At 45.1% G+C, this 20,671-nt stretch overlaps 2 protein-coding genes across 3 annotated transcripts in view; both read left to right on the plus strand.

Annotated features, from left to right (window-relative positions):
* Positions 1 to 820: 820 nt before the first annotated feature.
* On the plus strand, positions 821 to 13,099 carry cpe (carboxypeptidase E). The gene is made up of 9 exons (XM_040186250.2): positions 821 to 1,260; positions 8,600 to 8,796; positions 8,915 to 9,082; positions 10,014 to 10,131; positions 10,436 to 10,618; positions 10,784 to 10,923; positions 11,080 to 11,179; positions 11,449 to 11,567; positions 11,960 to 13,099. Exons 1-9 carry the CDS (start codon positions 1,017 to 1,019, stop codon positions 12,056 to 12,058), a joined length of 1,368 nt encoding a protein of 455 aa, XP_040042184.1. The 5' UTR covers positions 821 to 1,016; the 3' UTR covers positions 12,059 to 13,099.
* Positions 13,100 to 17,971: 4,872 nt separating this feature from the next.
* Positions 17,972 to 20,671, plus strand: part of tll1 (tolloid-like 1) — a 30,602-nt gene continuing 27,902 nt past the window's right edge. Inside the window, exons 1-2 of one of the 2 annotated variants that reach the window (XM_040186161.2) lie at positions 17,972 to 18,206; positions 19,615 to 20,093. In XM_040186161.2, coding sequence (XP_040042095.1) covers positions 19,913 to 20,093 — 181 coding nt within the window. In that variant the 5' untranslated portion in view covers positions 17,972 to 18,206; positions 19,615 to 19,912. The remainder of the gene's footprint in view (positions 18,207 to 19,614; positions 20,094 to 20,671) is intronic. The other variant, XM_078109226.1, reaches the window with a different exon arrangement.

The following is a 20,671-nucleotide window of genomic DNA, read 5'->3' on the forward strand; positions in this document are numbered from 1 at the left end:
TTGGAGGGGAAAAAATGCATTATCGTAAATAATGCATTGCTATCTCTCTCAGTTATTCTTATTTTTCAAACCATATTCACCTCTAGTGTCCCTTTAAACAAGACACTGTGGACCATCGACATATGCACAGGCGTGTCTGAGATTCCCACCACAGATCTCCGCATCTTCTCTGCAGACTCTTTTTGTGCATAAGTGTGGAGTCGATGATGGAAGTAAGGCGATACTGATGGTTCCTCTCCTCTCTCTGCTGCACTGTGGACACGCCCCTGCTGCTGCTGCTGCGTCAAGCCGCCCAGCAGCAGCTCCCAGACAGGAAGCGACGCCTTTATATCCACGGAGGACTAAATGAACAGACAACATCCCACGCGCTCCGAAACACATTTGTCATTATTGTGTAATCGGTTGGTTATTTTTGTCAGTCAAGGCTGTTCAGTGAGATGGAATAAAAGGTCAATGACGCAAACAGAAGATAGAAAATAATATTTTTGACTTCATAAACAACCGATTGAATGTATTAACTCTTTCTTTCATAAGTTCCTTATGTGCTCTCGTTATTGTGACAGAAGCAGGTAGAAATAACTCCCGTAATAATAATAATAATAAATAATAATAATTCCCTTAATATTAAGCTTAATTTGAACATTTTCATCAAAGTGCACACATTTTGTCTGTTTGTTTAATTATTTAATTAATTTGAAACACTTAGTGTACTTTGTTCACTGGTATATTTCACATTCATACTCTCTTCACTACTTTCCAACAATTTATTGTTCTTCTTAGCATGTATTGTGAAAATTGTGACCGGATGTGTCCTCGCTCTCTCTGGAGGGAGTCTGCGCTCAGGTGGAGCAGCATCACAGACGGAGAGACGGAGAGAGAGACGCAGCAGCAGCAGCAGCAGGGTGAGAGATATTTATAGCCCAAAGCGAGGCAGCACCTCAGAGATAAGGCGTGTTATCAAGCTGCAGGCTGCGAGGACAGACTCTGCTCGGCGAGTACACAGAGGACACTTCGAGATGAAACTGTTCACATCGGTGGTTTTCCTCGGGGCGGCGGCGGTCGCCCTGGCCGGTGGCGCGGCCGGTGCCGACGGGGAGATCTCCTTCGAGTACCACCGCTACGAGGAGCTGCGCAAGGCGCTGGTGTCGGTTTGGCTGCAGTGTCCGACCATCAGCCGCATCTACACCATCGGGGAGAGCTTCGAGGGCCGCGAGCTGCTGGTGCTGGAGATGTCCGACAACCCCGGGACGCATGAGCCTGGTCAGTTTTACGCATAGAATTACCAACGAAAAAAAGGAAAAGAAAAGTCTGTTTAATACTGCGGTGAATCTGCCCCCCCCCCCCCCCCCCCCCCCACACACACACACCCTGCACTCCCCTTTCCTTCACTATAGGAGCCCATCGCCTCACGCTGTGATAACACAAAAACATTACGCACTATTGCGCATCGCAGCCTGCTGATGAGCTTGTTTTGCATGTGAGGCTTGTTTTCAGACACGACCCTTGTGTGTGACTGTAAATGACCCGAGGACGATAGTGGAGGAGGAGCGCAGGTGTTGTGCGCACGGTGGGATGGAGGGAGGTGGGGGGGGTGGGGGGGGGGGGGGTGATGCTGCTGCATCACTTCTGAGGAAACACAGATGATAGATTGCGGGATCAGCCGTGCAAAGCGGCCATTTTGCTGGTTGATAAAGATCTGTTCACGCATATTCCGATTCGTGATGCTGGAAAGGGAAGAAAAAAAAGACATCCAGAACGCGTCGGATGAGGACGCAGATTATTGGGATGCGTTTTTGAATGATCACCGCTTCCAATCTGTCCAGGCGGTGTGTCAGCAGCGTTGGCTGCAAGATGTGAGAGAGAAAATATTCCAAACACAGCATTCCGGAGAGGAAGTCTTTGACTGAATATCAAATGAAGTCTTGATTTTCCACGCTGCTCAGTAGACCTCATGTAGGTTATGACTTTCCATCACCTCCATCGCACTGCTTCATACTGTCAGGACTGGACCGCATGTCGGTTGAAACCGTAGAAGAAGAAAGCAAATGGGAGACTTTTCTTAAATTTGAAGGTTTTTACACCACCACCTCCGCCAGCTGTTTTATATTTAATGCACCTTTGCCTTTTTCTACAGTCGTGACCCAAATAGAGGAAAAATACCCTTTTAGCGGATTTCCATGAAATTTAAACGATAATGACGACAGGAAAAAATGAAATGAAAAAATCTGAAAGAAATCTCCAGACAACATAAACGGCTTTAAAGGAAGCTGGATGGACCTGCAACTCAAAGTCTGGAAATGGAGGGAAGGCCTGAATCATCTCCAGCTGTCTGTGATGGAGACAAACACAAACATCTCTGTATGTTCCTCTCACTTTACGTATGTTTTATGTGGACAGAAATGAATCACGGCATAATGATGTTCTAGCTGTTTAGATGTCAGAAACTGCCATTCGTTGGATACTCACCTTTTCAAAAGGTTTCGGCCGCGAAAACATCATGCGGGGTTGGTGATGGAAATGAATCCAGAACTTTACCACTCAATCCCTAAATTTGACATTTTATCATGCATATTCCAAAAATAATGAGCCCCTTAAAACGAACCAACCAGCCGCTCGTTACATCACCATAAGAATGCGTAAGTGTTAAAATAAGGGACTCCGTTTGGCTTTAATGCACGTCTGGGTTCGCGTCAACGTTTCCTGTCCAACCCTCTCTCATTGCCTGTAATTAAAGTATATATATGGTTTACAGTGAGGTTTCAACTATCTAATATAGGATAAAGGTGTATTTTCTTTTCTGGGTGAAATAAGGTGGTGCACCCCAGGTTGTGTGTGTTTAGCTGCTTGCATGGTCACAGAGTGTAATGACCGTACGTGCGTACTAAATAATCCCGTAATAGTTTGGTGGGTGTGTGCGAGTGAGTCACAGTAGCCTTGTGGGGACCTTATTACTACCAGATGAGTTTCCAAGCTGCTGCTTCACCAAAGGAGGCAACACCCCCTCTTCTCCCCTCCTCTCCTCTCCTTCCACCTCTGCAGAGCAAAACATCCAGAGCTAGAAGGAGGAGGGGTGAAACTGAGAAGCGCCCCAGAGGCCGACGACATGAAAAACATGACAGTTTCAGAGTATCTATTGGAAAAGAATAACTTGTCTGTGCCTGTGAGATCCGCAAACACCGGAAACGTTGCAAAGCTTCCCCTTTAAAAGCTACCAATATTTCATCTGACCCCGCCAATGTGTAAGGTGGAGCCGAAATAGCTGTTGCCGGGGCAACAGATCGGCTTAGTGCGCTGAGCTGACTCGCGGCCCTTTGGTTGGCTGGCTGGCTGGCTGGCGGGCCGGCCGGCTCCGGAGGACGGACGGACGGTCCTGAGCTCATGCATCTGTCAGTGAGCAGCCATCTGTCACACACTGCGGCGCAGGAAGTAGCCATAGCCGAGAGTGCAGAAACACCGGCCTCATGTTAATGTGCGTACGCATGCACAATATGAACGTGGGTAACTGAGAAAGCGTCCAAAGCTGCGGTTGTTTGAACATGGTCATGTGATGTTGCCTCCAATTCCACATTAGCTGTTCCCTGTCTTTGTGCTGTTTATCATACAGACCATGTGTCAGGTGTCAGCAGCAGATGGAGGACTCAAATGCAGACCGGGGGTTTCCAACCAAATAACTTTTTAATAACTGAGATAGATGCCATCGGGCAAGCCGGAACCAGGACAACCCAGTCTCACAGCAAAACGTGAAATACACGTGGTATTCTCACGCTTTCTCCCCAAAATCGTGACAATACTACGTTTTATTTTGGCACATTCATTTACATTGCCTTGCAAGTACATCACTAGAAACTAATAAACGGAAGGTCTTCTACATTCTCTGATAGAAGATTATGAAAATATAACTCATACTTCTCGCTAGAAATGCCATCGAAATGCATACAAATGCTGGTGCTTTCTTAAAATATTGTGTTTTTTACAGATAATAGGCCGACAGTCCGCCATTTTCTGTTTTTAGCTGAGGGGAAATTAATAGTCACGTGACCTAGTTGCAACTAAAACGTTGTATTGTCACGCTTTCTCCCCAAAAGCGTGACAATACCACGTTGGTCCACATCGTAGCTATTACACGTCTTCCTGTGAGACTGAGTTGACCAGGAACATCAGAGCTCCTCATCAGGGTCACAGGTAAACCAAAAAACGATCACAATGGAATCACAATCACCCAGTGGAAGAAAATCCTCCAACACTGAAACTCCATGGGCAACATGTTTTCTCAATAGAAGGAGGTGTTTTCATCTTGCAGCCGGATCATGTTTAAGTGCATGAGAGGTTTTTCTCTCCAGCGCAAAGAGAATCTGGCTAAACTCTTTTGTTTCTGACGTATGGACCAATTTAAAAAACACGTGTCTCGTCGGTTCTCCGAGGAACCCTATTGTGCAACGGGGTTAGGCTTTGTGTGAAGGATAATAACGAAAAGAAAAGCTTCCAATATGCTGTAGAGCATCTCCTGTGGATTGTTTCATCGGCCGGCAGGTTACGGTCACGGCAAGTGACATATTGAGGCGAAACAGGCAGACATGTATTTAATAGTGCACATTTCAGTGGTGGAGAATATCATGTAAACCCGGTACGTTGCTTGGACCATTTTTGCCGTGAGGAATCTCCTCGAGCTGAAAGGAAGGACGTGGGGATGAAGAACGGAACGACAGAAAAAAGAAGGGAATGATGATTGAGAAAACGGGAAGATAAATGTGACGAGGGAGAGGAAGAGGCACGTAGAGGGATTAAGGGAGGAGGCAGAAACGGAAAGAAGATGAGAGAAAGACCATGGCACCAGCCAGAGGTCATTTATTATACATCAGACACCGACATGCGTCTTCCTCTTTGCTGCTTTCACTGCGTTCCAACTACCTCTTTTTTTCCCCTCTACCTTTCTCCCCTTCTTCTTTGTCTTTTTCTTTCTGTCGCTTTGCTTCCTCCGTCGCCTTCTTGCTTCTGTCTTTTTCCCATGTGTATTTTTCCACCATTCCTTTGACCCTGTGGTCTTTGGTTTCCTGCTATTTATCTTCATAAGCTGCATCCCAACATGTTACGTGCCATCACTTCCTTTCGCATCGGGTAGACGATCCCCTGTGAGCTCCTTCCACAGGGTTCCTTTCATATTTACCCTTTTCAGAAAGCTAAAACATGTCGTTGGGGTTTTCCATTATTTTATTTTTTAAGCTCCCTTAACAAAAGCAACTTCATCTCCAACAAGGGCGGTGCACTTGTGGCTTTCAGGGCTATTTCAGGGCTAACCAAAACTTCAATGTTTCATCTGTTGGCTTTTAACGTTGCCACTTTGTAGCAATCATGTAGAATATAGATGCCACAGTTATAAATGTTAAAGGTGAAACCATTAATGTTCCTCTGCATTAGTCGACTGACAGAAAATAAATGAATATCCTTTGGATTTGTGGTGACATGTAAAGGCATCACGGTGTAAATTGCAATTGAAGAAAGTCATCAGCAGAGGGATTGACAATAAAAATAAATGTAGCTGGAGTATATTTTAAAACAGCGTGGAACAGCATGGTGTTTTGTTAAATATGCGGTTGTGGTACAGCATGTTAGGGACTTACTAGTATTACAATTTATTACAAGATCATTTTCTATAACATCAGGTGCTCTTTTATATGCGTAATATTTGAGCTAACAAACTGTTCTCATCTATATGACTGTGTGTGTGTACACAAGAGTGAGGGTGTGTGTACTCAACCTCCCAGTTTGATTTGGCTCCCTAAGCACCTGCCCGTGTCAGTGTTGCCACGGCGACTAAGAGCACCATACCGCGGTGCTTCCCCGATGTCGCCGCAGCGGCTGTCGTTATCATGTGATCACCTAGGAGACCGCATCGATCACCTTTCAGAATCCTCGCACTAATCCCGAGCGAGTGAAAGATGATGCCGCGGGTATCGTCACCCTCAGATGTGTTGTATCGACCTGCGAGGAGTCCAAGCGACCTGCGGTTTAGGTGAGCCGCAGCGTCACGTCAGGCTTTTACAAACACTCACAGGAGATCTTCGCTGACTTTTTTAGATGATCTCTCTCATATGTTTTCCCATGTAAAACGTTTGAAAACCAAAGAAAACGAGATCACTTACTGAATATTGCGGGTACAATATAGATATAAAGATTTTCTTCAAGCAAACATACATGTTAACAAAAGGCCGCCTATTGGCTGCTCAAGCAGAAACACTGAAATAGTTCATTAGTTGTGTGAATGATACTAATTAGCAGATGCTTTGTCTTGACAAAGCCAGACATTCTCTCTGATTTGTTATTTACCATACACAATAAGGTAATTCATCGCCGGTTGCAATTAAAATGAAATATTCAGCTATATTTGGACAACTCATTAGTCAAAATAACATCAAACCCACATTCATTGTATTTGTCTTATAAATATCCTCAAAGGTCAAAATGCTGCATTTGCTAACATATTTGAAGTCTAATGTGCCGACTACGCCTCTCTTTCCTTTGTCCACCTTCTATGAATGTACATAAACGTTCCGTGTTTGCACAAGAGAATAAAAGTTCAGCGAGGTACAGACAAAGGGATGCAATTTGACAAAAAGGGAGAAGAGGCATTTGGCCCCAGAGGATGATCAACATGTTGACGCTATGTGTGTAAATCTGCAAAAGGAGTAAACAAAAACGATGTTAGGGTATTGATACAAAATAATGTATCTATTGAATCATCTGTGACCCCCGTCCTGCCCGCACCGCATCCTAAACTCATCAATCCCTACATGTGTAGGAGAAAGCAAAGGACTCAAACCGAGCATCTGCGTAATAGCTTGAATCGTAGTAGCTCATTTTGTCCAACTTCAAAGTGGGCATGCGTGTGCACGGATGTGTGAGCGCATGTATTAGGCTCCTTCGGGCCTCTGAAGCCTTTAAAAAACATTCACCAATGTCGGAACAGAAAGAGCTAATTGTAGTCTTGAGATCGTTAGTAGTTAGTATAAAAATAGCGCGACTGCCAGATGTGTGCTCGCTGGTGTGTGTAGCCACTGGGATTCATCAAACACTCAATAAAGTGGATCAAAAAGATGCAAATGTTAAACTATTGACACGCATTTACACTTGCATCTCGAAAGCATTGTTACAGGCAAACAAATGCAATTTAACAAAGTGAAAAGTTTAAAATGGGTGAGAATGAATCCCTAATAATTGGTCAAATCAGAGTAGAGGTTAAAAAGAAAAAACAATAAAATACACAGAAGAAGTCCACCAAATAAAAAATGGATCCCTGCTGTGATTTGGCTTGAAACACACACACACATGAACACACATACACCCACACATCCGCGCACACACTCCTCACCATCTGCAGCTCTCGGCTGCATTTCACAACTCGTAGCTGATCTGAAGAAAATTCCTTTTTATTTTCGCAGAGCTCGGATGAATGGCCTTTTTCCCCGTACAGACCACAGAAAGCCGCTGTGTGGTTTGTAGTTGATCAAAAGAGTGTGCACAGCACACCAGAGCTCGTGCGTTGCCATGCTCTGTGTCGTTTAGTTAAAGGGCTTTGTGTTGCTCCGTAGCCCTCTCTGTTGTGTACGTGTGCGTGTTTGTATTTGCATGCATGAAGAGAGCCAGAGAAGAGTAGGAGCAGCTAATTAGTATGTCAAACAGATGGTCCTTAGAATCACGATGCTGATACAAATATATCTCAAATATAAAACCAATATTTCCTTTGATGAAAGAAAGCAAAGGAAAATTAATCAAGTTTTGTTTATGCCTGCAAACTGATTTTTTTTATGTGATTAGTTGCTGCTTTATCATGTTTTATTCTTTGTCTTCACTTGAAAATAAACCCACGCATTTTGTAAATGGCTGAAAACCACTGTGCCGATTTAAGTATTTTCACAGCTGAAATACTGCAAATATTTCACTGCTAAAATATCCTATTACACACGTGAAAACGTGTTATTTACTGTGCTCTTCTTTGTGTAGGCGGCATGAGGGGTGACTCAGGGATCGCTATCTTAAGCTTAAGGTTGAAATGTTCCAGAAATCCCTCGTTTCGTAACATGTCCGTAAGTCAAAGCCTTCGATGGTGTCGAATCTGACCCCGGCACTGTCACTCCGGCTATTCAGGCAACAACAAATGTGTCAGCGTGACTCAATAAGCCGCCGTCCCTCGGCCATTATTGTCCAAATGGAGTCCTGGACTGCAAAGTTCAATTGTGTTTAGCCTTTTAGCCGATGAGTCAGTGTGTTTGTCACTGCTGGGGAGTGAGCAGCCAGCCTTTTAGTCTAATGGTGTGCGTGCGTCTACAGTAACCTTCCTAACAAATTACAATGTCAGTGACCTTCTCTTGGTTTAAAAGAGATACAGGTTTATTATTCCATGACTGAAGACTGAAATTGGTTCTTCTCACAATGGGCGGACGTGATTGCGTCACCCAATAAATGGTAAAAGGTACGTTCGTGGACAATCTCGCGGAAGTCCTCATGTTTTGTAAAAATGTTCCCGCTGGAACGACGCTCCGCAGGTGGAGGCGGACTACAGGAAGGTAGAATTACAGCTCCGGCCCGTGTCTCCTTCCTGCAGGTGAGCCCGAGTTCAAGTACATCGCCAACATGCACGGCAACGAGGCCGTGGGCCGAGAGCTGCTCATCTACCTGGCTCAGTACCTGTGCAACCAATACCAGCAAGGCAACGAGACCATCATCGACCTCGTCCACAACACCCGCATCCACTTCATGCCCTCCATGAACCCGGACGGCTTCGAGAAGGCGGCTTCGCAGGTGACCCGTCGAACCGGAGCCAAACAAACATCGTCTCGCCAAGCACAGCTCTTGAATTTATAACCCGCGTTCCCACTGTTGTATCCGTCTGAGCGCCATCTCTTGTTTTCCTGCTCAGCCGGGAGAGATCAAGGACTGGTTCGTAGGCCGCAGCAACGCACAGGGGGTGGATCTAAACCGCAACTTCCCCGATCTGGACCGCATCATCTACATCAACGAGCGGGAGGGTGGAGCCAACAACCACCTGCTGCAGAACATGAAGAAGGCAGTGGATGAAAACACCAAGGTACGCAAACAGACACCGTAACGGATTAAAGGACAGGGCTGCTGTTATTGCTTGTCGTCAAAAAATCTCATGGAAAGACCAAAACCATGGTCTTGCCTTACAAGAACTAATCCACCCTGTCTGGGGCATTTAGCCGCACTGAGCACAAAGGTCTTTATAAATGGGTCACAAATATGCATAATATACATATAACAGAATAATAATAATATGATATGAAGTGTAAGAGGATTTATTACAAAAACCACAAAGAGGACTTGGTGACAGTGAATATTGAATTTAGATAGAAACACAACCAGAAATGAATGATGAATTTGCTGAGCACGAGTTCACCACTCAACTTTAAAATGGCCTGTGTCTGCTGCCCCCTGGTGGCCAAATCAAGTCACTTATCGGATTTAAGCATGTTATTTGCCATTAGTGCAAAGTGACAGTCGACAATTCCTGTCCAGGGCTCAGGGCAACAGTTTTAAAAACAAATTAAAAATAAGTATATAGACTGAATATACATAAGGTGGCAATATGTACAGAAAGGTGCTGATATGTACACTATTAAATACAGTTTTTTAAATAAACAAGTTCGGAGAGGGCAAACGTTAATAAATAGGCCAGTCATGAGTGCTGTTCCTGAATTGTGAAAGGAGGGGAATATTGCACATTTTAAGAGGTGGAGGGAAGTTATGTGTGGATATTGCACAGCTTATAATATTTCACCTTCATCAGAAAGTATATGACGCATGATCCTAACAGATAATAATATACCACATATTGCACATAAGTGAATTTTGTTTGAAGAAATGTGTTCACTTATCACCAGGCTTCTCATTTATTGCTTTATAAGAAACCTGCTGTGTGTCGGTTGGAGGTGGTAATATTTTAGCTGCATTATGCATTTTTAAGTGTATATAATCTGTGTTTTTTTTTGCCTTTGCAGCTGGCTCCAGAGACCAAAGCAGTGATCCACTGGATCATGGATATCCCCTTCGTCCTCTCAGCTAACCTCCACGGAGGAGATGTGGTGGCCAACTACCCGTATGATGAGACTCGCACTGGTACATGAACACACGTGTGGGAACAAATCTCAAACACACCCTTGTTTTCCTTTTTTTTCGGACCGTTTAATGGTGTAGAAACGCCCCGTGCCTCCACATGTGAATGTTTCCACTCATTTAACAAGACAAGAATCTAGATGCTAATTTAGATCAGATGGTAAATATTTCCAGTCTGCTCCCTGTGCCTTACAGCTCAACATAAACAAAACATGTTGTGAGCAGGTCACCCGCTTAATGGGCCGCAGATGCAGGTGTTCAGATAATTACTCCTCCTTGTTTGGCTCCCTCGCGTTCCTCCTCTCAGGCTCTACCCACGAATACAGCTCCAGTCCAGATGATGTGATGTTCAAGTCTCTGGCGAGGTCCTACTCCATGTACAACCCAGTCATGTCCGACGCTAACCGACCTCCCTGCCGCAAGAACGACGATGACTCCAGCTTCAAAGATGGCATCACCAACGGAGGAGCCTGGTACAGCGTGCCAGGAGGTAAGACACCACCCTGCTGGGATTTAATTGAAGTTAAGACCTTAAAGGTCAACGATTGGTTGATATTGATGGTTTGATATTTACGGGACAATGTGGGGTAGTCTGGTTTAAGGGGTTTGGGATTAATACTCATTAATATCACTATTGCTTCTTCTTTCGCTACAGGGATGCAGGATTTCAACTACCTCAGCAGCAACTGCTTTGAGATCACCCTGGAGCTCAGTTGTGACAAGTTCCCCAATGAGGACACGCTGAAGACCTACTGGGAGCAGAACCGCAACTCGCTGGTCAACTACATCGAGCAGGTATTCAAACGCCACCGGCACCAAAAGGGATGCGTCTTAAATATGTTTGGTTCAAAAAAGCCGAGTCTCAAAATACACAGCGTCTTTTCCCCCGAATCCTAGATTCCTCTCTCCCTGAACCAAGCCTTGAGCAGGCCTCTTTGTTTGTGTCTGCAGGTTCACCGTGGCGTAAAGGGCTTCGTGCGCGACCTCCAGGGAAACGCCATATCTAACGCCTCCATCTCCGTGGAGGGCATTGACCATGACATCACCACAGGTATCCGCATTGTGTTGCAATTTCACACAACCCTGAAAAGAGCACCCACATGGGTTGTGTTTGAGAAATGGAGATGGAGTTGGAGTAAGATGGAGTGAAGCCGCCCGGTGGACAAAGCTGGTGCTGCGTCTCTTTTTCAGCGGCTGTTTTAATTTGCACCTGCTTTACTTTTAATTTAGCGACAATAACAGGAGGTTGAGAGGATCCGTTGGCGCTTGTGTTTGTTCTTTACATATGTATGTATCAATGGGAAAACATGTGTTTTGTAGCCAAAGATGGAGACTACTGGCGTCTCCTGGCACCAGGAAACTACAAAGTGGGGGCCTCCGCCCCGGGGTACCTGACGGTCATCAAGAAGGTGGCTGTTCCCTACAGCCCTGCAGCCAGAGTAAGACTCACTGACATATTGACCAATCAAAAATAGCCTCTCAGTCACCTTGTGCTCACTTCATAATTCCAAAAGGGTAACTTGTAGATACCTGCTTCGGATGAGGAGACGTCCCTTGATGGAGTGGGTGGAGGCCATCTGGCTGCAACGTAGACTCCGTCCCCTATTCGGGCCTTCAGCCCCTTACAAACACATTCAGTTTCATTTTTGTAATGTAAAACTGTAAGTTGATTAATACTCTAATCAGGGACCTCCATTAGATAAGATACATTATATTTAAAACATAAAAGTACATTTTTTAAAAATGTGAACTGTAAAGTAAGAAGAACAACTCAATAATTCAACGTCATCTTTTACTCCTTCTAATGCGTCTGCGTGTTCCCGTGTCTCAGGTGGACTTTGAGCTGGAGTCTCTGATGGAGAGGAAGGAGGAGGAGCGGGAGGAGCTGATGGACTGGTGGAAGATGATGTCAGAGACACTGAACTTCTAAATCGTTTGACGAACGGACCGCCTGCACATCGATGTAATATATTCAACACTCTGTGTGACCGACGCCGGGATGTTTTGTCTCGTTCTTTGTTTTGTTCTACTCGGATCATTATTTGAATCGGTCATTAATGTTTATTACTATAACAGTTTGCCTCATACGCCTGTAGTTAGGAACAATTACTAACTTACAGAGAAGGAATTTACAGGTAGTTTGATGGCAATGAGGTCGGTGTTAATTTCTGTGGTGTTGTGTTCTTTATCGTACACGTGATTTGGTAACCATGGCACCCATCTATATAACCAATGACTCAGTACTTATGTATGTAAAAGAGCTGTTTACATCGTTACCACGCGGCCCTGTCCGAAATAATTCATCATTTGTTCATATTTTAAATGTCTCTGTTTCTCCAGGCTTTAGTACAAATAAAAAAGTGCAACATAACAAAAAACACACACACACACACACACACACACACACACACTTCTGGGAAACTGTAAACCTGCACGTACTTGCTCTGTTTCTGTCTCTGTAAAAAATGAAATAGAAATACAACCCTATAAGTTTGAGCACATCCGGCAGTAAAGTCACTGTAAACATACATGTTAACAATCTATACAGGGGAGCCTCTTCCCCACTGTGTTATTAATGTCCAGATATTTTTTAACTGAATGGAGCACAGCTTTGATTTTAGCACAAGATGAATGGTTATAACATATACTGTATTTATGAACTATTGGTAAAACAAAAAAGAATCAAAGCGGTTATTACACCTAATAAATCTGTCCACCTCTGACGGCCCGAAGCCATTCCCCCGTCCACAGGTACACAGGTGACACAGACACACACTGTGACACAGAGAACTGTGGCTCCAGCTGTTTTTTCAAGGATGAATTAACACTAATCTTGTGTTTAGCCGACTACGTGGTCGCAGCTCCACTGGTTCAGGACCGCAGAAAGAATATTGAATGTACATCTATAGAAACAAGTGCAAATAAAAATAAAGGAACGGATCAATAAAACTCCCCCCTTTATGTTGTCAAACTGCAGTCTTGTCTTTGTTTGCATTACGTTTGCTTTCATCCAAAGCGACTTACGATAAACGCATTTCAACCATAAGGATACAAACTCAAAAGAACAAGAAACAAGAAAGCGCAATTTCATTAAATGAGCCGATTTACAACTTGCTGTAGATAAGAGCCGTCATAAGTACAGATGAACAACTAACGAGGCACATTAATGAGGCTTTTCACTAGGGATTCAAAGGGCATATTTATATACATTAAAATGTCTTACTTACTTGTAGGAGGAAGGGGTAACAAAACAATAACCACATGATGTTAGTGTCAAGATATATTCCCTTATACATAAAAACCCTCGTTCAGGAAAGATCAGAAAAGTTATAAGAGCTACGCTAAATTAGGATAAGCCGTTATTGCGCTTCAGAGGAGACATTCAGTTGTTGTAACAGCATAAAGAAATAAATGAGTGCAGACAAGCAGAGGAAAGTAAAAACAAATGAACTAGTAAAAATTATATAGAATAAAATAAGATTTAAAATAAAGACAACCATGAGTAATTAAACTCAAATGCATAGTCAGGCAGGTATTACACATAAAGTACCATGAACTGTGTGGTACTTCAATTAGTGTATGACTGTCTCAAATTTAGTGACATGGATGAAAAAAATACTAAATACTAATATTGTATTGTTTTGCTCTTGTTTGGTCCTTGCCAACTGTTGAGACGAATAACTGCAGAACTAAAAATCACTGCTTCGGTTGTACAATTGAATGTTAAAGCCCTTTGAGTAGTTGGAAGACCTGAAATATGCTGTGTACCATATATAAGCTGCCGACCAAGTCTAATACTGTTTATCTGCAGTGTCATTAGGCGAATATATGAGCTGTGAGACCATTTCAAAATTCCACAAAAGCCTTTCTTACTGGTTTAACATTCTGTAGAGACCAAATACACAAATATACAGTGTGTGGCCACTAAATGTTGTCATTATTACTCGGAAACTGTAAAAAGGCCTGAATAAAACTGGTTTGGGTTTGGTTGAGGGTGAATGTCAGACCTGTTGCACAATGGTCCAATCTTGTATAAGCGAATACAAGTGAATACAAGCTTGACTTTTTAACTGTAAATTCAGGTTTACAAGGATACGGAATGTATTATTGTGTCGTCCTGCGTCTGTGCTTGCATTTGTATACTTTATACTTCAGCAGGAATGCATTGTTACTCAAGTGCACACACACACACACACTCACACACACACACACACACACACACACACACACACACACATAGCAAGGGTGGCACTTTTAGTCCAACTATGTAGTTGAATCAGCTGTTTCAGCATGAGGTGCTAACTCTGCAGATCAATGGCCCCCTCTGCATATTAGTCATATCGGCCCTATTAGCATCAGCTATTAGCATCTCCTCATCGATACCATTGATCAAGCTCCTCTGACTTCCGGGCAGAGCGGGACACGGAGGAGACCTGGCGAGAGAGAGCGAGAAGTTTACGTTTTCCGATGGCATCCTGTAACTTTATTCTTTTAAGAGGACTGTTCATGAAGACGAATTGACATTGAACATGTTGCATTTCATTTTTAAAGAAACTATTTCAATATAACTTTAATATCCTTGCAACAATTTTTATTAATTCCCATAATTGTTCATTGTCACTGCTGAAAACATTTTAGCAGCACAACACAGACAGTTTGACTTTTGATAACATAAAGAAATAAGCTCATTTGTCTTTTACCCTCCTGCCCGGTGTCAGAGCTGTCCATCTCCGTTTGTCACTACTGCTTTAATCCTGCAGATGACAGCAGTATCCTGATGACCCGACGCTCGTGCAGGGAGGGACGGTCTGCTCACAGAGCTAATGCAGTGATTCACAGGAGGGGTCACGGATCATTATTAGCATGTGGATTGTAGCTTGTGCATCATACAGACGGGTTGTTGTTTGTTGTGGTTATTGTGGACTCTACAACTGTTCTTCATTTAAGAGTGGTTTCCCCTTAAAGCTGGAGAGGACTGCAATTTTACAGTGTACCACACACGCACGCACGCACAAACACACACACACACACACACACACACACACGCACAGAGTCTAAGGTCTTTGCTGCTTATTTCTTTCCGTCTTTCTGAAAGGAAGCATATCTGCTCGGAGCAGAGGCCAAGGCGCTCACACACACAATCCAAGTTCCTGAAGATGTGCCGTGTCAGCAAAGGACCACTGTTTACATTTACACACACACACACACGCAGGCACACGCACACTCGGGCATCTTGGGCTTTCAAAGCAGGGAGGTGATGAGGAGAGGGAGATTTGTTCTGCTTTCGCTTGCTCAGTACACTTCTTTCTCTCCCCACAACCCAACTCTGCCTCAGGGGTCTTCTGACCATCTCGTTCCAAGTGGAATTTCTCCACGCGATACTTGTTTGTTCCGGAAAGATTTCACTGGGCAGCTACATCAAATATGAATAGTTTCAGACATATTTCAATGCGTGCATGTACTATAATGAAACACTTACTTACATGTAATGAAGGAACAGTTCAGCATTTTGTAAAATCTGCCCATCCAGCTGTATTTCCTGAGCGTGCTTAGTTAGCATTACGACTAAAAAGAAACAGCTGAGTGATTTAACAAAAATGTTAAAGCCACATTCGCAGTTCTTGTTGTTATTTGCCGCCTTTCATGCCGTTGCTGCACAGTGACTCCTCGCGTTGTGTGGTCACAGTTGCCAGGTGTGGTACCAACGTGCACGTGCGAACACTTTGTACCATGTTTGATGAACATCAAGAAATAGACTCTAGACCGTTTCTCTTTCTCCAGACCCGCACAAATGAAAATTGTATTGGGGTAGTTTTTGAGTTCGGACAGTGCAACGACAGCCGTTTCCCCTCGACTTTATGCTAAGCTAAGCCGCGTCCTTTCCGCTATTCATTTCTCGGTTTTCGCATCTTTTCCTCTTTACAGCTGCAGATGTTTTTTTTAATACGTATTATTATTTTTTTTACTCCAACATGCATCCTGCAGTCATTCCTCTTCCTTCCTGCCAGTCATAAGCGGCCTGTGTCATCTCTCCGAAACACACGACCGCGATCGTGAGCGTGAGCACGTGCACACCCACGCGGTCACGCCCACGTGCACGGAACACACAAGAGAGGACACGACGGTGGAGAATCTGAGCCTCGAGTGGAGAAGAAAAGAGGAAATAAGATCAGGAGAGAGAGGGAGAGAGAATGCGATGAACATCTTGGCATTTAACCAGAGGATTTCCTCTGAACCTCATCTTCCCATCCGCTCTCTCTGTTTACATAAAGGTCGACTACACAGGACAGTAACACACATACTGTAAGTTATTTAGGTAACAACATTTTCATTCTGTATCCCAACGTTTTGAGTTCACAATAAACGTTCCATGTGGCTGTTTTGAAGAGAAAAACTAGAAATCAAATAAATGAAGTGATGAAGAAATTAAACCGTTTAGGCAATTGTGGAGCTTTTTAACGGTATCTACGTATTTTCATCTTCTCAAGTACTCTGCTGTAGTGTCAGCAGACGGTTTACCTCCAAAAGGTGATGGATGTCTCTGGCCACCTCTTAGCTCCCTCAGGGGGAATTCAAAGAACACTTGACACTAACGCAGTCAGATTAGTTATTTCTTCTCACCTCTTATTTCTCTCCTCAATATTTTACACAACGCACCTTGTAGCTGTAACTATCTTTGGCAATCAGGACAAACATCCAGAACATGGCATTGCAGATTTTTGTTTCTGGCCCTCTGAATGGTTTTCTACCACTGGAAACCAGGTTGACTACTAAAAAAAGCGAAACATTTTGTAGAGCCGAGTGGAACTGCAGCGCTCGATGCGCCTACACCTTACAGATAGTAATCTTTCCCATATGGACTTCCATTCAACGTCAAGTATTCGCCTTTAAAGTTAAACGAGCACAATGCAAACCTTGTGGAGTTGTGCTGCCCCGTATCAAATTGATTGGAGAGTCTCTTTGAGCAAAACAATGGTAATAATAGTGCTCCAATACCTGCAGACCAAAGCACTTGCGAGAGTCTCGAGGGGCTGCTGCTCAGATGGAGGGCTTGTCCTGATGTGTGTGTCTGTGAGTGTGCGTGTGTGTGTGTGTGTGTGTGTGTGTGTGTCAGGGAGGTTGGTGGCGGCGGTTGTGCTGGGCCAGAATGCTGGCGAGGTACTTTTACAGAGTTTCAGAGTCGCACTGATCAATAAATGCTTTAAATAGAGACTCAAATACCTGCACACAGCATTAATCTCTGAAGCTGGATCGTTCTTAAGAAGGAAGCATTTTGCTGAATAAATTACTTGGGGCGGCAACCGCACGCAGGTAAGTGGTTAGAGAGGCCCAAACGCCACTCAATGCCTCCCTCGGCGTTAATCAGCAATTCTTCAGGAGATAAATCCAGACCACAAACGCACAGATCACACATCACTCATTAAACTGTGTAGTAAATACAGTTAAGTGGTCCTTTAAAAGTAGCATAGCACGTTAAACCCTAAAGCTTTAGCTCTAGAAAGGCGTGCCGGTTTGCACACTGCAAAACGCAAACATCGTGTATGTATTGCGTGTTTCTAAATCTTTCATACTAAACAGTTTGGTACAAAGGGACATTTGGTGAGCCTCTCTCCATCTTTAAAAGGCCGACAATCAACTTCCTCCTTCCTCTGTTGGTTCAGGTCATCCCCCGTCCTTCAGGATCAGGGGTGCGTTGACCTCCACTGCAACTAAACTGTGTTAGTGCGTGTGCGCGCAGCCTCCAGGGGATTTGTGTCCGTGCCTCGGGGGCGTGCGGAGTGGACAGCTTGCGGCTGGATTGATAGAGTGACGTCAGCGCGCCGCTGCCCCTCCCGGGAGGGGCAGGATTAGTCGGGAGCAGCAGAGAGAGAGAGAGAGAGAGAGAGAGACAGCGCTCCGGTAATCTCCCGTGTCACAAGAATGGGGGGAGACGGGCACGTTCGGAACCGCCGGTACCGAGTGGCACCGCGGGCCCCCTGACGCCCCCGGGAGAGTGGACTCGGCTGCGTCGGAGGCACGATGGGTCGCTTCGTGACGCCGCAGCAAACCGACGCGGCCCGGGCAGGTAAACGCAGCAGGTAAGCTGCGGAGACGCGGGGCGAACCGGTCTCAGGAGGATTTACCTCGGCGGGGTGTTTTTGTGTTTACTGCTTGTGTCAGCAGTGCGTGCATTCCCGAGGATTGTGGGGTATTTGTTGACAACTTTTTATAGACAGTGGAAGATTTTTTTTTTGTCTGCGCCAAGGCGCCGAGTTTAATTGGTGGTAAATGTACTTTGGTTTGGTCTCACCCAAACGCCACAGAGAGTTGGCTACTTAGGGGCCAGTGATGCAGTGGAGCATTGTTAACCCACGGAAAGTCGGTTCCTCTGTTGTCGACCGATCTACTGACGGATGGATATCATTCTGCCAAATGTACAATAACTAAATCAATCATTTGTGGTTGGAGAACATAACCCAACACCCCAGCTGTGTGCTACACATTATGAAGCAGGAGACTTATTCGTCTTTTGGTGATCACCCTCTGAGGGTCTCTATTGACCAACTCACTGTTTACGTCTTATGTAGAGGAAAGATGGAATCTTTAGCGCCATAGATCGAGTCTACTTTACGCACAAGATCCAAATAGCGCAATTCATATAACCTTTGATCTTTTTTTATTTTTACATTTCTCTCTTTCAAAGACAGAAAAAGGAGGTAGCAGAGGAAGTATAATGACTGCCATAAAGTCGTCTGTTGCTCACTACCTCTGGGCATTTATGGTGTGGTTGTCACCTACTTAGCACCTTTCTCTAAATCACCAGATAACACCCATTAGTAACTGGGTGTGAGGGATGATGAATACTAAAACCCACAGGCCCATTTGTAACCGCAGCGTTACTTTTACCGCTACCGGTTTTCTCCTGGAAGCCCCCTGGGAGGCCCCCTTTACGGATCGCTGTGAGGGTCCAAAAAACCCTGTGAAGATCGGTGCGCGTTTCCTCCGGTGTCACCACGTTGTGATGAGGATGCATTTATCACAGTGGGTTATCCGTATATGCGGGTGTTTGTGCAAAGGAGGATGGGGAGGGGGCGGTGGGGGGGGGGGCGCATATCAGCAAACACGCTCTCAGTAGGGAGGAAAGGCACAAAGAAAGTTTGGGTTAGGCACCCCAGTGCAGGTATTTGGCGGTGTGTGCGCGCGCGCGCGTTTTGTGGGTGGGCGGTGCGCTGACTCGGGAGAAGGGAGAGAGAGAGAGAGAGAGAGAGAGAGAGAGAGAGAGACAGAGAGAGAGAGAGGGGGGGGGGGGGGCACTGTAGGGTATAGAGAGTGTGAGACACTCAGTGGCGCTCGTGAGCAGCAGGCACCCGGCCGTGCGTCTTTGCGCTCAGGGATCAGATGTCGACATCCATTCACCGCGTCTCTGTCTTGTGTGTGCGTGTGTGTGTGTGTGTGTGTGTGTGTGTGTGTGTGTGTGTGTGTGTATGGCTGTTTTTTTTATTTTAGTCTCAGCAGCCTCACCTGCGAAGCTACAGCGGAGGACAGCGGAGCTCCTCGGCGGACACTTTGCTGACTGACAGACGCCGGGAGAGACGTACGGACGGACAACTCGGTGCACTTTTACCATGGAGGAGAGCCGAGGAGATTAACTTGCAGCGGCTTATAGTATCCGGAGAAAGGGAGAGCTGTCTTCACCATGATCCGCTGACATTCCTGCTTCCTTTGGAGAGTGGTTAGACCATCTCCTAACAGAACAAGAGGGGACGAGCAGAGAGGCCTTTTGTTCCTTTATTTCAGTCCTCAGATGGACCGAGTGCCCCCGGCACTGGCCGCTAAGATGCGCTGGATCACGCTGGTGCTCGCGGGCTTGACTTTCTGGGGCAAAGTGACTATTTGCAACTGTTTCGACTACGAGGAGCCAGACTATGATTATTATGAGGAAGAGCGAGCGGAGACCATTGACTACAAAGACCCGTGCAAAGCTGGTGAGTCCTGTCTTCACTCACGTTTTTAGTTTGGAATCATATCCTTGAATATTCTTGGAGATAAAAGTCATTTTACGCATCTCGGTTGCGTTGATCCGACGCCTCGGGCGCGCTGCCTCAGAGGTTGCACGTGTATGAGAAATGATAGATGCCCGTTTATTTTTGTTCTTTACCAACGATTCATCGTTATGAACCCTCGGTGGTGCCACGTGCAGCCCATTGACAGTCCTGCTAAGCCGGCGTCCTCCGGAGAAGCGCGCGCGCGCGCGCACGTTTAGCGCGAGCATTATCTGTTGGCTGAATTGTTGTTCTGATTGAGGCCAAAATGTTGTTGCTGTACTCTATGCATGTTCACCAAGTACACTTCTGTGTGTGTGTATGTGTGTTTGCGCGTGGATCCAGATGTTAAATCAGCCATTAAGGAAGATGAGAAACAGCTGGACTCATTTGTACCAAAACAGTGCTGATGCACTCTCTCTCTCTCTCGCTGCTTTGCACACAGCGCGCGCACACACACACACACACACACACACACACACACACACACACACACACACACACACACACACACACACACA

The sequence above is a fragment of the Gasterosteus aculeatus genome, chromosome 9, assembly GCF_964276395.1.
Source record: "Gasterosteus aculeatus chromosome 9, fGasAcu3.hap1.1, whole genome shotgun sequence".
Classification (NCBI taxonomy): domain Eukaryota; kingdom Metazoa; phylum Chordata; class Actinopteri; order Perciformes; family Gasterosteidae; genus Gasterosteus; species Gasterosteus aculeatus.

Bases quoted from the DNA above. Each gene is read 5' to 3' on its own strand.
- cpe (XM_040186250.2), top strand. From the start codon at position 1,017: ATGAAACTGTTCACATCGGTGGTTTTCCTCGGGGCGGCGGCGGTCGCC. The intron at 1,261-8,599 runs GTCAGTTTTACG...TCCTTCCTGCAG, and splicing joins CCCCGGGACGCATGAGCCTG to GTGAGCCCGAGTTCAAGTAC. The intron at 10,132-10,435 runs GTACATGAACAC...TCCTCCTCTCAG, and splicing joins GTATGATGAGACTCGCACTG to GCTCTACCCACGAATACAGC.